General features: G+C 49.5%; 1 protein-coding gene across 4 annotated transcripts in view; it reads right to left on the reverse strand.

Moving 5' to 3' along the window:
* Positions 1-16077, reverse strand: part of CTBP2 (C-terminal binding protein 2) — a 92615-nt gene that overhangs the window by 7683 nt on the left and 68855 nt on the right. For all 4 annotated transcript variants that reach the window (XM_072339450.1, XM_072339452.1, XM_072339451.1 and 1 more), the window contains one exon: positions 560-714. In XM_072339450.1, coding sequence (XP_072195551.1) covers positions 560-714 — 155 coding nt within the window. The remainder of the gene's footprint in view (positions 1-559; positions 715-16077) is intronic.

Raw genomic sequence — 16077 nt, forward strand, 5'->3', positions numbered from 1 at the left:
ACAGGGATGTCAGGAGCCACCAGGACACTCAGAGGGAACACTAAGGCTGTACTCCATCCTTCAATGGTGATTCAAACCCTCCCTGGTGCTCCCCTTAAGCCACCTTTGTGCTCTGGGAACCTGAGCTCATTAATCAACGGACACCTCATAACGAGCACTTCCCCTGCACTTTATGTTCAAACATTTGGGGTTCTTTTCAGTTCTCTTTCCCAGATTTTGGATGTGATTTCTGACCTCTGCCCACAGCCACCCGGTTCTGTGCTGGTGGCAGCGAGCTGCTGGGCATGGAGTGCTGTGTGTTACTGCAGGCTCAATGAAAGGGAGAAACCTTCATAATATTGATGTTCAAAAGCTGATGCTAAGAGATAAGGTGCCTTTTTGTTCCAAAAGAACATCTGGCTTTTGAAACAGCCTGGCTGAATTTTAATCAGCGGCGACTTCTGTTGATGCTATCTGGGCCAACTCGCAGCAGAGCTCTGAACAAATCTTCTTGAGGATTGGGAAGGAAGGAGAGCATCCCTGCCCCTCTCCTTGTGCCCCACATCCACTGCTCCATTACCTTCTCGTGGATCTCCTGAGTTGATTGTGCATCACAGAACGCCACGGTCGCCAAGTCCTTCAAAATGGGCATCTCCACCGTGCAGTCCCTGCCGTCCAGCAGCGCCACCAGGGGCCGGGGGTGCATGGGGCCGTTCATGATCTGAGGACGGATACCTGCGAGCAGAAGGAGCACAAACCTTTACACCCATGGCAACAGCTCTGCCCAAGCATTCCTGTGGAGTGGAGAGCACACAAAACCAATGCAGACTCAGTTCTGCTGTAGGGACACACACACACACACACACCAGTGCCACCCCTGTGCCCATGGCTGTCTCCTTGGGCATGGCCACATCCAGCTGTGTGCTGCTCCGGGCTCATTTTTCAATCGCAGGCTCTTCAAGGTGAGGTTAGGAAACAAGTGATAATCAGCAAGGGCTGCAGGAAGCCCCATGCTTCTATCCTATTAGCTGCTCAGCTCAGCTCGGGATTAACTGATTCATTTTTGGGCATTGGTGATGGCCCTTTGGGTTGTTCTGCTGGGGGAATTCAGTGCCATCATTTCTCTGTCAACAACCACGTCTTGTAGCTGCTCCTTTAGAAGCCAGAGGGCTGTAATTAGCTACAGAGGGGTGAAGGTTTGGTTTGGGGCTGGGGTTTCTCTGCAGAACAAATGCTATTGTGTGCCAGCATCAGTCAGGAGCAGGGGCCGCTTTGCAGGGAATCACACCACCCTCCTGCCAGGAAAATGACAATGAGGGGAGGAAACTCACAAAGAAGAGCAACACAGGGCCTTATTTTTGTTAAGGGGAAATGAAATGTGCCTGTTTGTCCCGTTTGTTGTCAAGCAGGATGTGAGCCTGGGACAGCAGGGGCCACAGCGGTGCTATAGGAGCAGCACCAGGAAGGACCCGTGTGGCCACGCAGCCATCAAGGTGGGGAGCAGCACATTCCCTCTCCTTGGGAAAAAACAAAGCCAAAAGTGAACCCACCAAACACAGCCGACCCACAACGTCCAGTATAATGTTACACACGCGTGTTCCTGGAGCTCTCCATCAGAGCACACCGGGAGGAGTGTGCGCTGTTTGCACGCGCATCCTCCAGATGGAAGTGTGGCTGTGTCAGTAGGCGGGGTATGATGTGGATAACCAAAAGGAGCTTGCCATAAGCAGATAAGCGAGGATAAAAACACGCACAGAGCGCAGAAGGCTTACACAAGCCTGAAGGGAAGCACTATACCCAGCTAGATTCTTTTCTCGGTTTAACAAGCAAGTGAATTACAACACTGCCTTAAAGCACAGTGCAGAACAGCATCTCCGAGATGAGGAGCATCACCTCCCAGCCTCACCCTGCAGGCACCGCACACCAAAAAGGGAGAACAGTGCACAGAGAGGTGCTGTGTGTAACACCCCGGGCCCATCCATGCACGGCTGTCTGTCCAGCTGCTGGTAAAGCACTGCAGGGAATGACATTTCCTCACGCAGCACACTTGTTCTGCACACTCCTGCCTCGCTAAGGAGAGCCGTGCCCTGGATCAGAAAGCCATCAGGCAGCTGGGCCATCGGGTGCCTGGCAGCACTGCCCACTGCGGGGGCTGGAACAAGATAAGCCTTTAGGTCCCTCCCAACCCAGGCCATCACATGACTCCATGACCCCATGGTTAACACCACGGTTAACCCCCAGCCTCTCCATGTGCATCCCGCGCCCAGCTCCTGCCAACACCAGCACCAACCACAGCCCCACACCATCCCCTGGGGGCAGCTGGCATCGGGTGGCGTGCAGCTCTACTGAGGAAGAGAGAGAGGAGGAAGGCTTTGCAGACAAGGGAAAAGGAAGAGAAGCAGCAAGGTTTTGTAGCCACGCTCAGAACTCCAAGTCCAGCCGGCTCGCTTGTTGCACGCAGCCCGGCGCATAAAGTGCTTTTGTTCCATTTGGAAGGCACAAAGCCTGCTTGTCCTCTGCACCGCTCCTCCCCTCTGCCACCCACTTGTATCCGATCCCAATGGCACCCCTGCCAGGAGAATTAGGGAGCGCTCCTGCTCAATGGCAGCCTTTGTGCGGCCGCCAGACGGCGGGTGCTATCTGACAGAAACAAAAGCCGGAGCCATTTGCCTAATTCTTATTAATCTCAGTTCCCTACGCCACGCAGCACTTCAAAAATAATAATAAATAAAAGGAGGAAAAATAAAAACCAACAAACGAGAGTTAAAACACGTTCACTTTGCAGTATATCAAAGTGCATCGAGAAGCCAGCCCGACTATCGGCCGAATTACTCATTCACAACTGAGTAGCTACAGCTTTACAGTCAACTACACACTTTATTAAACAAACAGAAAAGAAACAGGAAATTTCCCCTTGCCTGGAAAATGTTGCCTCCACATTCTTCTTCTTATTAAAAACCACACATGGCAGTGGAGGAGGAGGGAGGGAGGAGGAGGGGGGACCCACACACGAGAAAATACTACCACCACTTTGCAGGGCGCAGGCTCTCCTTTCCTCTACGAGGGGGTATCTTCAAACAGGCGGTCCCGCGGCCCACAGCTGCACCATCTCAAGACAAATGTCTCTTTGAACACGGAGGGAGAAGAAAAGCCTTTTGTCCTGAGCCTCGGAAGAATGGTCTGCAATTGCCAGAGGAGTTACAGCCACCTCTGCGCGGCTCCCAACTCTTCAGAGCGCTCCCTCCAGACTTTGCCGAAGCTTTTAACTAATCGTAGTTCTTTCCCAGCCCTTGAATAAAATCATGTGAGTGCCAGCCAAAAAATCTTATGCTATGCACACTGAAGGGTTTGTATATGTCACAGTTTCTTTTTCCCCCCTTTCCACTCCCCTCCTCCTATTGACTTGACTTGCACATACGTCTTTTCTTTCTTTCCAGTTGTCTCAAATGGATTTAATCTGTGCCATGCTGCGTTTTATGTTTGTTTTCTTTTTCTTTTTTTCTTATTTTTTTTTTCCTCCTTCTTTTCTTCCCCCCAAAGCTTAAAAATGAAACATGCCTGTCCACATGGAGCGCATTGAGCAAGGCTCCAGGAACAAACCAAAAGCCTTCTGCGGCAGCAAGAAAAGCAGCACAAAGCACTGGGGAAGGCAAGGCCGTGGCAATCTCACTGAGCACCCCCAAACCAAGGGATAACTCTGCACATGTCCATCCACCAGCTTGCCAGCAGGGCTCATCCCACAGATCCTCCCTGAGGTGCCCATCTTCTGTTCCTGCCCCATGTGTGCTGGGAGTGGGGAGGACCTGGAAGCAGCCCATGCCACTCATTTCATATCACAGAATGGCCTGGGTTGCAAAGGCCCACAGTGCTCATCCAGTTCCAGCCCCCTGCTGTCTGCAGGGTTGCCAACCAGCAGACTAAACTGTCCAGAGCCACATCCAGCCTGGCCTTGAATGCCTGCAGGGATGGGGCATCCACAACCTCCTGTTCCAGTGTGTCACCACTGCCCACTTAGAACAGCTGGATGCTCCTCTCCCCCCAGCTGCCATCACCACTGCTTGGCCAGAAACTGCTCTTGTCCAAGAAACAAGAAAGACAATCTGTATCCAGCTCCTGGGCTAACGCTGTGCTGCATCTTGCCACCAGTCCTTCCCAGGGCTGCAAGGGGCAAAAGGTCACACCTGGAGGGATCCAAGTGGCCTCTGCATGCTCCCTTGGATCCTGCAAAATGATTCATGGGCACAGAAGCCAAAAGCAAAGCAGACATTGGTCAGTGCACTGGTGGCACTCACTAATTGCTTCACCTGGGATAAACACAGGAGATTACAATCCCAGAACCACAGAATCATTAAGGCTGGAAAAGATCTCTGGGATCCACAAGTTCACTCCCAGCCCCAGGGTACAGCAGCCCTGGCACAGGGACACCCAGCACTGCCACCCCAGCCTGGTCCCACGTCTTATAGCTCCTCTGTATTGTTGTGCAGGGAAAGAGTTGTGATACAACTCCATGTGCAAATCCCACAGACTCTGGGGAAGTCCATCTGCCTGCAGCAATACGGGATGTCTTCCTCCTGAAACCAAGACTGCCTCCTTAGCAAGCATCGCGGCACAGAAAATAGCACAGCCTGGCCATTTTGGGAAAAGGCAGCCGTTCTAATTATATCATCACAGAGAGAGAGAGAGAAAAACAGCTCAGGGTTTTCATTGACATGGTCTGACAGCGTGCGGGATGCAAAGCTGGTGTTACGCAGGGGGGGAAGTGACAGCCGTATGGCTGGGGCCGGAGATTCCCCTGCTCTGAATGAAACGCCATCCATCACACACAGCCCCCGGCCTCAGCTTTTGGGAAGCAGAGGGTCTCAAGCTGACTGATAGTGCGTGTGCCTTCTAAACCTGTGTTTGCACACTGGTCATGAGCAGCAAACAAAGAGAACGCCCTGTTGTGATGCAGCTGTAAGAATTAAATGATGCTGGTATTAGGCCTTTTAATTACGCTGGACAGAAAGGGCTACAAATCTGTTGATGAAGGTGAGCACAAAGGTTTCTGTACGCTGCTTTGTTCTGTGCCCAACATTCCTGAGACCTACCAGAGGTTTCCTGCAGACCCCCAGAGCAGGAGGGCAGGGATGCAGTTAGCGGAGCTCTGGGCTGGGGACAGAAACGAGGCAGAGGTTGGCACTTGTTGGCTCACAGCTGCACAGCGCGGTGATGCTCCTGGTGCACAGACAAGTGGGTTGGAGAGACAGCCCTGCTCTGCTGGGAGGGACCTGTGCAGGGATGCGAAGCTGAGCGGTGCCATTTGGGGTGACGCACACAAGCGTGGGCCCTGGGCTGTGCTGGAGCTGGATGGCTACCAAAGGGAAAAGGGCTGTGAGCTCACTTCAAAACCCATAGGTCCTGCCAAGGCCCCATCCCTTGCAAGACCTACTGAAATAGCTCCTGGGCATCAGCCAGGCGTGCCAGCCAAGCCTGCAGTCTGCTGGGTGACCCAACTGCAAGGTCATCCCTTCTGCAGAGCGACAGCTGTCACCGTGTGCCCCACCAAGTGCTCCTGCCAGGAGTGCTGCACCCTCTGCTGCTTCCTCCCTTCCCAACACCATTCCCAGCCGCATCTCTGCACTCAGATCCACACCTCCACAGCAAAGACCAACTGGTAAAACCCCCCAGTGGAGCAGAGGGTGAACCAGCACTGTGCTTCCATCATTTCTGCAGCTCCTGGTTTGGTTTTCCTCCTTCCTTGCTTCACTTAGCACTCCCTCCCTGTCCCAGAGCCCCTGTGCTCTCCCATTGCCCTCTGAAGAATCTGGAAACAGTTCTGCTCAGTGCCAAACGATGGCAAAATGCACATGCACAAAGCAGGGCATCACAGCAGGAGGTACTGGATACCTGCAAATCCCACCAATTTCCCTAAGATAAACACACACACTTCCTCACAGCACGACATCACAGCTAAATGAGAAAGAAAAACCCTAATACCAACACAGGAAAGAACTTACCTACAACCCACGTGCTATTAAAGTCAATACTTGCACAACTAGTTCTTTACAAGGGGATCTGCAGGTTTAGGTGTCCACTGACAAGCTGGAACAGTTTGCTAAGAGCACCCTGAAGATGCAGAACGGCACAATAATGTGTCTGTACACTTGCAGACTACAAGCTGTACAACAGCGCACACTTCTGAGACTGCACACGGAACCTCCGACTCCAACAGATGCTGGGTTGTAAGTAGAAAGCTGCAAGCCAGAAAGATCTTTTGTTATTCAGGGCTATTGAATCTTTCTTAAAATCTTCGAATCAAACAGTGAAAAACTTTGCAGCGAGCTGCTCTCGAATTCCTTTCTCTCAAATATCCATTAAACCTTTCAAAGCTTGAACCCATTTTATTTTTCATGTAATGCGCAACCAGAGAGATCTGAAGAAAAGCATACGGTCCCAAAAGCACACATGTTTTGCTAACTGTACAAATTGCTCTCCTGAAAGATATTATCTCTCCCTGTGAACCCTGCCTAGCTACAGTCTTCCTGGCTGAAAACCAATAAGGTCTGGGGGCTGCACGCAGTGGGACATCCATCACAGCCCCACCTATCAGCACATCAGCGCCCCAACAGCCCTGAGACCCAAACCCAAAGCTTTTCCAAATGAAATTCTGCCAATCCAAGGCTGCACGTTTAACTTTTCCAAGACGAACCCATTAAATGATGATGCACTGGGATAGGTTGCCCAAGGAGGCTGTGGATGCCCCATCCGTGGAAGCATTCGAGGCCAGGCTGGATGTGGCTCTGGGCAGCCTGATTTGGTTTAGTGGCTTATGGTAGGATCGGTAATGGGAGGACGGCTGGACTAGATGATCTTCTAGGTCTCTGCCAACCTTGTGATCCTATGATTCCTCTTGTGAGCAGGAGCTGCCCAAGGAATAACCACAGCACTGTGCTCCATTCGTACAGCACATTTCAACTTCATTAATCCAGGTAACACACTGGCAAAGCCTTATTTTCCAACTCCAAGACTGCAGAGCTGCTCCTGTGGCTTCACAGGTCACTGCCCACCTCTCCCCTCCATCACAGAGGTTTCTGTCCACGGCTCAGGGCTCCCTAGGTGGAGAACCAAGCTCCTCCCTCACCAACGCCAAGGGGAACTTCAGCAAGGCCACAGAAACCAGAGGAGGGGATGGGGATGGTGGAGTAAAGCACCCAAGCTCGGATCTGTATTTTCTCTCTGTTTGAAACGAGCTGAAGCTCTGACCAATTGCCTTCACGTGTGTCTCGTCCCGTTGTGCATGCAGAGGATCACTGCCCTGCAACTCCCACAACTGCCAGGAGGCATTTCCGACAGGCATTCTCCCAAGGAAGGAAAAACAACCCAAAGCTGTACCAGAACTGTCTGCTCTCCAAACAGCGTCAAGCTGTAACGGGCTGAAAATGTCTTCATTTTTTATGACTTTCCAGCATCACAGAAAAGAAAGTCAACGCTGAAGCAGGTAAGCACAGGCTGTATATTGATCTAATATGTATACTGAGGATGGTGAAAATATTTCCAAGTTGCCTGCAGTTATAAAACTATAAATCACACTGAACAGTATCACTGTCGTAAGCCATTTTCTTTTAACAGCTCTCTATACTTTACTGCTTCAATAAAACCCTTCACCCACCCGCCCACAAGCTGTAGCTACATACCCTCCGGTTACTCTCGATTTAAACAAAAAACTAGATGATATTTCATTGCGAAGTCATGACATGAACCCACCAGAATAACAAGGTACAGCAAAATGAACCAACCAGATCTCACCTCTTCCATAAGAGTGAGGTAAGGGAAGCAAGTGTCTGTTGGTGCACTTCGTTCCATCAGACAGATTAGCTGGTGGTTGGACTAGATGATTTAGAGGCCTTTTCCAACCTTAGTGGTACTATGATTTGAAATGAACTACTGTAATAACGCTCATACATGGTGCTTGTGTCCTATGGGTCCCAGAGCCCCTCTACACCCCAACATGGCATCCAGAGTCATCTCCTGAAGCACAGGGTTTGGCCACTCCTTTGCCAAGCAGACCTTGCAATCAGTGCATTGAAGCACATCCCTCTCCATGCCTCATTCAAGGACCACCTGATACCAATGGCTTTCAAGGTCATTGGTTTTTTTTTTTGCATTACTTGTAACGTGAGGGTCCCAATTCTTGCAGGACTCCTCTCTAAGCTCCATTAAGTGAGCACAGTGGACCTGCAGCACCCAAGGCAGTCACGCTGCTGTGCTCTGCAGCACACACAGGTGCCCAGGTCAGCAGCCCATCTCACCCTCCTCTGCCCCCTTACTGCTGGTGGGGATGCGTGCAACTTGTGGTGGGTGCACAGCATGCAGCTGGACTCTTCCCTGCCACGCACTTACATGCAAGTACCCAGCCAGCTCCAGACCCCTCTGCTGTTCCTGCTCTTGCCAGACACATGAACAAAAACCCTGTGGCGACTTCCTTGTGTTTCACATGAGAAGTGCCTGGAGTCAATGGCTTCAGTGTGGAAATCATTCAAACCAGCTGTGGTAAGTGAAAAGAATCCATTCTTCATTCCTGCAACCAGGCTTGCTAGAAAGTAGGGAGCAAATGTTCCACCCAGAATAATTTTGGTCTGAGCACAAGAGGAGCTATTGGCAACATCCACATTGAAAGAAAGTGTGTCTTAGCATCAGACTCAGATGCTTTGCAAATGTATTTCCTATCTTCTATCCCCAGCGGTATTTCTTTCTGCTCCTAATGGACAAGATACTGTAACCAGCCCTGGCAGATTGCTCCAAGTCTTTACAGCAGAATGCTGCTTTCAGCATGGGACAGATGCAGGATAGAAAGAGGACTCATGGGGACACAGAGCCAGTAATGCCCAAGAAGACACCTCCCATCCTGTTCATGCAGCTTTGAGCTCAGGGCAATGCCCAGCAACACCAGATAACAACTATGATTAAAAACAGGTTGCACATACATTGGGTGGCACTGCTCGGTGCTGGCTGCCTCCCCATCTCCCCTCCATTGCTCAGGATGAGCATTTCCCAAATCACAACAGCTGGCAGCAGCAGCCCCCACCTCCTCTCACTCACTGCAGCTTTCCCTGAAAGCGTGATGACTTTTAAATCCTTCCAGGCTCGAAGCCCAGTAAGCAGTAAAGCCCAGCACAAAGTGATATTTATTTCTCATAACTATTTTTCTCATGTAAGAATGCAACAGAACAAAAAATAACCCCCTTACAGTATTTGTCATCGCCAGATGTATTGGATGTGGAGCCCAGGTTCCAACCTTCCCTCAGCTGTGGGGACTTGAACAAAATCTTTTGGGGAATGGGAGGCATTGGTATGGAGAAAGAGCTCCATGGAACAGCCACAATGGCTGCGCAGCGCTTTGCTTAATTACAAAGTTGGCTGCATTTGTAAGGAGGAGGAAAACAATGCTGCTGCAATCAAGGCAGAGAACAAGGAAAAAAAACAGCAGCACATGAAGCTATGGAGGAAACAGAAATGGCTCAGCCAGCCGAAATGCCTCTCCAAAACCACATGTAGTTACTGGTGCATTGCTGAGGGTGCCAGCGCTGTGCCACCAGGTCTGGGAACCACAGGAGAATGTGCAACCTGTGCAGTGAGCAACTCGGCTGCAGCAGACCTGCAGCATATTGATCCCTTCCCTCAGCACAAGGCTCTGGCCAAGGAGATACACCAGCCATGGACAGCTTCCAGGAGCGGGGCTGAGATGTTCTTAATGTAATTGAACATGAAGCTACGGGCTCTGAAGGTCTGTGCAGGCTCCTTGCTGGGATGGGCTGCTACCTGGTGTGGCTGAGCAAGGGGTTCTGCTTCACAGCAGCTGCCAGCAGGAACAAAATGGCAGGTGGGAGGGAGGAAAGCACAGAGATGGTGGCAGGGCAGACTGAACTTGCTGAGAGCAGCTCTGAGAAAGCCATCCCAAAGGCCAGCCTCCTCTTGGTTCTCTTCCATGTGAGAGATGAGAAGGAACCACCTAAACTGGACAAGGAGAGGCTGAGCCCCATGGAGGGCCCCTGACCCAAGGAGTTCCAGGGTCCCAAACACCTCTGCAAAGGGAACAGAGCCATCAAACCCAGAGATCTACAAAACCAGCTCAGACAGAGTCACAGGATGGTCTGAATTGGATCCTGCAGATCCTTGCTCAGAGCCCGAAGCCAAAGAACTCACCAAACACTGCCCTGCTGCAGCACAGAGGGCTTTGGGTGGACTTTGAGTCAGAGATATTCTGAAACCATTAAGGCTAGAGGCTGAAAGCAAACAAAGAACGTAACTACATGAATTTGGGAGGAGGAGCTTGCAAAAAATCCAAATCACAAACATTTTGTCAACGTTACCAGCAGTGCTGTTTGCAAGCATGGAACAGCTTCTTAGAAGCTGTTTACCTTTATGGTACTGCCTGTCCAGCTGCAGTATTTTGGTTGGCTTGCTCTTGCTAGTTCCAGTATTTGCCCCTTTCTTCTGCTCTCTTGCCTTCTAACCAGCCTTGCTGTGCTCGCAGCCAGCTGCCCAGCACTGCTTGGTATGTACTCATTGGTCAGTGCCTTGGCTAGATGCCTTAGGAACAGATTAAACAAACAAATAGGCAAGAGGCATATTAACACAGTGAGCCTAATATTTTCCCAGAGTGGGAGTAAAGGAAATTGGAGATCCCCCAGGAAAGTGTCCTGGAGTGTGGTGAATGGCCAAATTCCACCCATTAGAGGGGCATCATGGAAGGGAATTAAGCACTCCTGGCATCTGGTGTAGGCAACTCACGGCCGAACCACAGATGAGTGCAGCCAAGGCAGAGATTGCATTGCAAACTGGAGGCCAGCTGCTGCTCTGGAGCCTGAGGCCTCTGGGAGGAGCAGGAGAGGCTTTTTAGGAGTTACAGCATCACTCTTCCTTACTGGCACCCAACACCTCTTCCGTCCCACAGTAGAAGCCACCTGCTGTCTGCTCCCAGGGAGAGCCATGGAGCATCCCTCTGGCTCCCACTGCAATGCTCTTCCCAAACTGTAACTGGTTGTGAACCACTGAGACAGTAACTCCTCCCAACTGACTTGCTCTGTCTGACTGCAGAGAAGCACAGAACAGAACCACAGGATCACTGAGGTTGGAGAAGACCTTTAAGATCACCCAGTCAAACTATCCACCCACCACCAATATCACCCACTAAGTGCCACATCTACATATTGTCCTTTAGACAGCACCTCCAGGGACAGCAACACGCTGCCATTCATCTTAGAATTAACCCCAAATATAGCCAGGCTCATATGCCAGTTCCAATATCTTTTGCCACTTCAATGAATCATTTTCACCTTCTGAGTTACGTTTTGTTTCTCAAGAGCATTGCAACGAGCTCGACAGGCTTATCATTCACTAACAGGAGCAGAGACTGATGCGCCTGAGTTTTAGGGGGAGTAAACCAGAAACACTGTACGTAGCCTAATAGCAAGAACAGGAATTTCACATGAAACTGAAATATCAGAAGCAAAGAAGGAAGCACTCCACTGTATGCACAACCAAACCACTTTTCAATGGCAAGCATCCAAACCAGAACAATAGCTGCTAACACACAGTACGTCCCAGTCAAGCCAACCACACAGAACCAACCGAAAGGTGGGCAGCCAACACCCATGCACAACACTACCAACGCTGCTATGTTTAAAGGCAATCCGAGCTTTAATAATTCAAGAGCATTTAATTGGCTGCTGGTAAGAAAGGTGGAATTTTTTGTTCCATAGCACGACCTGGATGGATCCAGTATCTGTGTAAGGAACACCCCGACCTGCACAGCCCAGGCATGGGGCCAGGGGGGGGGATGTGGCAGGACATGGGGCTGTGGCATTGCAGGAGTGTTTCTAGTGCTAATAGCCCAACTCTGTAACGTACAGAGGAAAAACAGCACTCCATGAAATATTGATACGCGTTTGGAAATCTGACAATTATCTCCAGAGCTCCTTGGTAAATCCTGAAAGCAGATAAATAGCAAACATTTCCTGTACTCATTAAAACACTGAAAAACAGAGAAAGAAACCTACTCATTATCCATCTGACGAATATAACCTATTATTGTTAATAATGCACAGGCATTCGATGCATGAAACGTACAGCTCCTCTTGCTTAAAGAAACCATTGGCTCTGTAGGATCTAATTTGAAGAAATGAAATAAAAGTAAGTTATGTGGAGCTGATTGCTTCTGCAGGAGAGGGTAAAAATCTTTCTTCTGCTGCAATGAATGGCAAAGCGGCCATTTATTCAGCTGGAAGTACAGCTTCACTCACTGCTCTCTTTTGGAAACTGCTTTTCCAGAAAGGAATTCTCCAAAAATCAGAAATATTCATTTCTTTGGCTCTTCTCGTGCAAGCTTCAAAACCAGAAACCTGGACTTAAGGAAGTGAAAGGCAGCATGTGGGGCTGCCAGTGCATGAGCTCCATGGCGGTAAAGAATAACACCAGGTCAGCTTCTCCTTGATGGATAAAAACCAGCTGACAGAGTGCAACAGGCTGCTCAGCACCACCATGATCCACTAATGATAGCGCAGCAATCCATGGCTGGGGCTTCCTGGTCCCAGTTGCTGATGAAACAGCACCACGGCCATCTAAAAGTAGTAGGACATGGAACCGAACATCCTTAAACCGAATCTTTCGGTCCTTAAGCTGACAACTTCCACTCTTACTCAGGTCCACCCAACGTGACCAAGAACTCAATGACAGAACAAGTGAGAGGTCGACAGGTGGGACAATGAAAGCTATGGCTGGGTTTTTCCAATTACTTCATTGTCCCAATGGGACAGTCGAGATGCAGATAAGCTCTCTGCTGTCCATGCTGAATACTTGCTTTTATCTTTCATCACACATACTAATCAAGACTTCTTTCATCATCAAAGCAAAACACATGCACTTGCATGAACTATTGTACTTTCTGAATATTCATTTAGAACTTTATCATAAAGCATTCAGAGGGAGGCAGGGAACATTACAGATGATTGCGTGTAACATTTCCATCCCTGTTCTTTATTCACTCCGTAGCTAACGGTGAGAGACTCCAACAAGAGCCACCATAAGAAAAGGCTGATGATAATCCCTATGGTCAGCAGAGGAGTGCGTAGGAGGCAGCTTGAAACCGTGCAGGGATTTGGAGTGTTAGAGCAAGTGTCAGAACACGTGCAGGGGGTAAGAAGACCTGCATAGGTGCTAAGGGTGCATCATCAGGTTGTTGCACCCCCTGGCCCTGTACCTGTGGTACCATCTTAACATCCCAAATGGGACCTCTTTTGATATTCTTTTTTTCTGACTCCTTTTTGGTTGAAAGTACATCCTAACTTGCCACTTCTCATTGTTGTTTGCTGTCTAAGCAAAGTCCCTCCTGTTTATTTACTTACCAAGCCCATACGACAACCTAGGAAACAACGAACTGCTTGAAAACCAAACAAATCACTCCTGGCAGAACACTTCTAACTGTGCAAAAGTGCTGATCCAAACAGATAATGACTAACGCACACGTTATACTTCTGTGAGTTTTTCTTCCTATTTTCACGTGCATACATATCCACATGTATAAATAAAACGTCAGACTGCCATCCTGGCTGTACCAATCTGTATTTATCAAGGACACTGTAACGCTACAATGTGGTGGAAAGTACAGCAATAACAGCAGGGTGGCAAAGTCTTCAGCTGCAGCAAATGAGAACAAACCCAAATACAACAGCTATAGATAGAGAAATTAGGAGCAGAGGGCTAAAAAAAAAAATGCTACTAACCTTTCAGAGGACTCAGGTAAGCAAGGATCTCCCAGGAGATACCCTCATTTCCACTGCCAAACCTTAAATGAGGGCTGGGAAGGGGTGGATCCTGGCTCCATCCCTTCTGGTCATTCAGCTGCAGTACATGCACCTGAGCTCCCCTGGGTTGGCCCTGCCTTCCCACCAGGTGCTCCATCACTGCTTCAGGCTGTGACTTAACATTTCTGCTACAGATCCTCATCAGTTCCAACCATTCAAGCCCTACTGGTTTCACAGAATCACAGAAGGGTTTGGGTTGAAAGGAACCTTAAAGCCCATCTAGTTCCAACCCCTGCTGTGGGCTGGTTGCCACCCACCAGTTCAGGTTGCCCAGGGCCCCATCCAGCCTGGCCTTGTGGACCTGCAGGGATGCTGTGGCACCTCTGGACATCCCCAGAGGTCCACAAGGCCAGGCTGGATGGGGTCCTGTGCCAGGGCTTCATCATCCTCTGAGTAAACAATTTCCTTCTGAAATCCAACCTAAATCTCCCTTCTTTTAGTTCAAAGCCTTGGCCTGTCACTATCAGCCCCTTCTCTCTCCTTGGCTGCCTCTGCTTTCTATTTGCCATTGGCCTCCCAATCTCCGAGGTTAGGTCAAGACTTTCCCAGCTACCTGAGACTTGGACCCAGCCCACTTGGATCCCAGGCAGGCAGGGCAGGAGCCACATCTCCATGTGCCACGGGATTCACACGTAAGCCGATTGCTGGCCTCAACACCCTTCGCATTGGGGGAGAAGGTGGAAGAAGGCAAGCCAGGCACTAATCCGCTCCATCTGCTCTGCAGCAGCTAATTGGATTGTGAGTGTGGAAGGCGAGGTCCCTGCATGCTCCCAAACCTGCTGCTGTGCTGCACCAAGCTGCTCTGGTGCATGAGGTGAGGGTCAAGACACACAGCCAGGTGCTGCTCCTGACGAGGTGAGCACAGCTTGGCTGCCCAGCTCCACTGCCCCCACATCACTGGGGAGGTGAGAGCACCACTGCATCAGAAAAGAGCATGTGAATAAAAACATCAACATTTCATCTGTAACAAAGCCCTAGAAACAGAAAGCAGAAGAGGTTATAAATTTGCTTTCTTCACCAAAAGCCGGTGGAATGCTGTTAATGTCAGGTTTTATTTACGCGCAAAAGTCAAAGGCTCATCTGCAAGGCGCAATGTATAAACATCACCAATGTATGTCCTGCATCTGCAGCATTTATTCTCAATCAGAGGCTTAATGATTCCGCTCTCCTGCTTTTTAAGGATTCACCTCAGCACCCACTTTACTTCTGGAAATAGCGGACCATTCGGTGGCGCAGCATTTTCATTAGAGCGCTCTGCGGCGCAGCGCGGTGCGAGAGGCAAGAAGGAATGTAAAACTGTGTCATATAATAATGATCAGAAACCTTTAACATTTTTCCCCCTCTACGAACGCTAAGTTCGTAACTATGGAAACGACTTATGAGAAAGCGACAAAAAAATTGTCAGCAAATATAGCCAAAGAATGCTGTGGGTATATGGAAGTCCTAACAATGATAGAGATCTACAGGGTAAGAGGGAAGTGTAAATTGAAGATGACAACACTTGCGCATCGACAACACGTTCTCCTCTGACAGGCCAAACTCATTTTTATTGCCGTGGCACTGAAGTCAATGAATTGCACCTGGAATGAGTTTGACACTTTATATTGCTTTTGATAAAGCCATTATAAAAAAGCACACTTCAACTTTTAAAGAGCATTTTAGAAGCGTATTCTCTGTGCCATCAGTGAATCCTGTGTTCATGCTGGCCACAACAGTCAGTGTGTCATCAAGTCAGACTGCAGCTCCTCTCCTGCATGCTCTGTGCTCCAGCTATGTGCCCCATTAATGAGAGCAGCCCTAGTCACACCAATCTGAAGTCCCACACACGACACACATCTGCACACTCATCTGCCACAGTGAGGTTGGTGAGAGTTTGCATGCACAAACGATGCTAAGCCAGGTCTTTATGAGCCCAAACTCAGTGTGAGTTACTCCCACCTTGTACCCATACCACACCACAGCCAACAGGACAGCAGGCCCTAGCAAGATGCATCTGCTGATTTCAATCACGTGTTTTCTGTATGGAAGTTACAATCCCAGTTAAAATAATTAACCCATGGTTTTGCCAGTGCACGCCGTGCAGACATACTTCACCTGGAGGAACACAGTCCTTGGGAATAGCTCCAAGGACTCGCTATGGTCTGTCAGGTCAATGTGCAAATTAAATCAGATTTATTCAGTGCATGGAGCTTGCTGTGGTGCTCCTTCAGTCTGGATTGTTAATTGAGCTGCTTTACATGTATACATTGTGATTACA

Source organism: Excalfactoria chinensis, chromosome 6, assembly GCF_039878825.1.
Source record: "Excalfactoria chinensis isolate bCotChi1 chromosome 6, bCotChi1.hap2, whole genome shotgun sequence".
NCBI classification, from domain to species: domain Eukaryota; kingdom Metazoa; phylum Chordata; class Aves; order Galliformes; family Phasianidae; genus Excalfactoria; species Excalfactoria chinensis.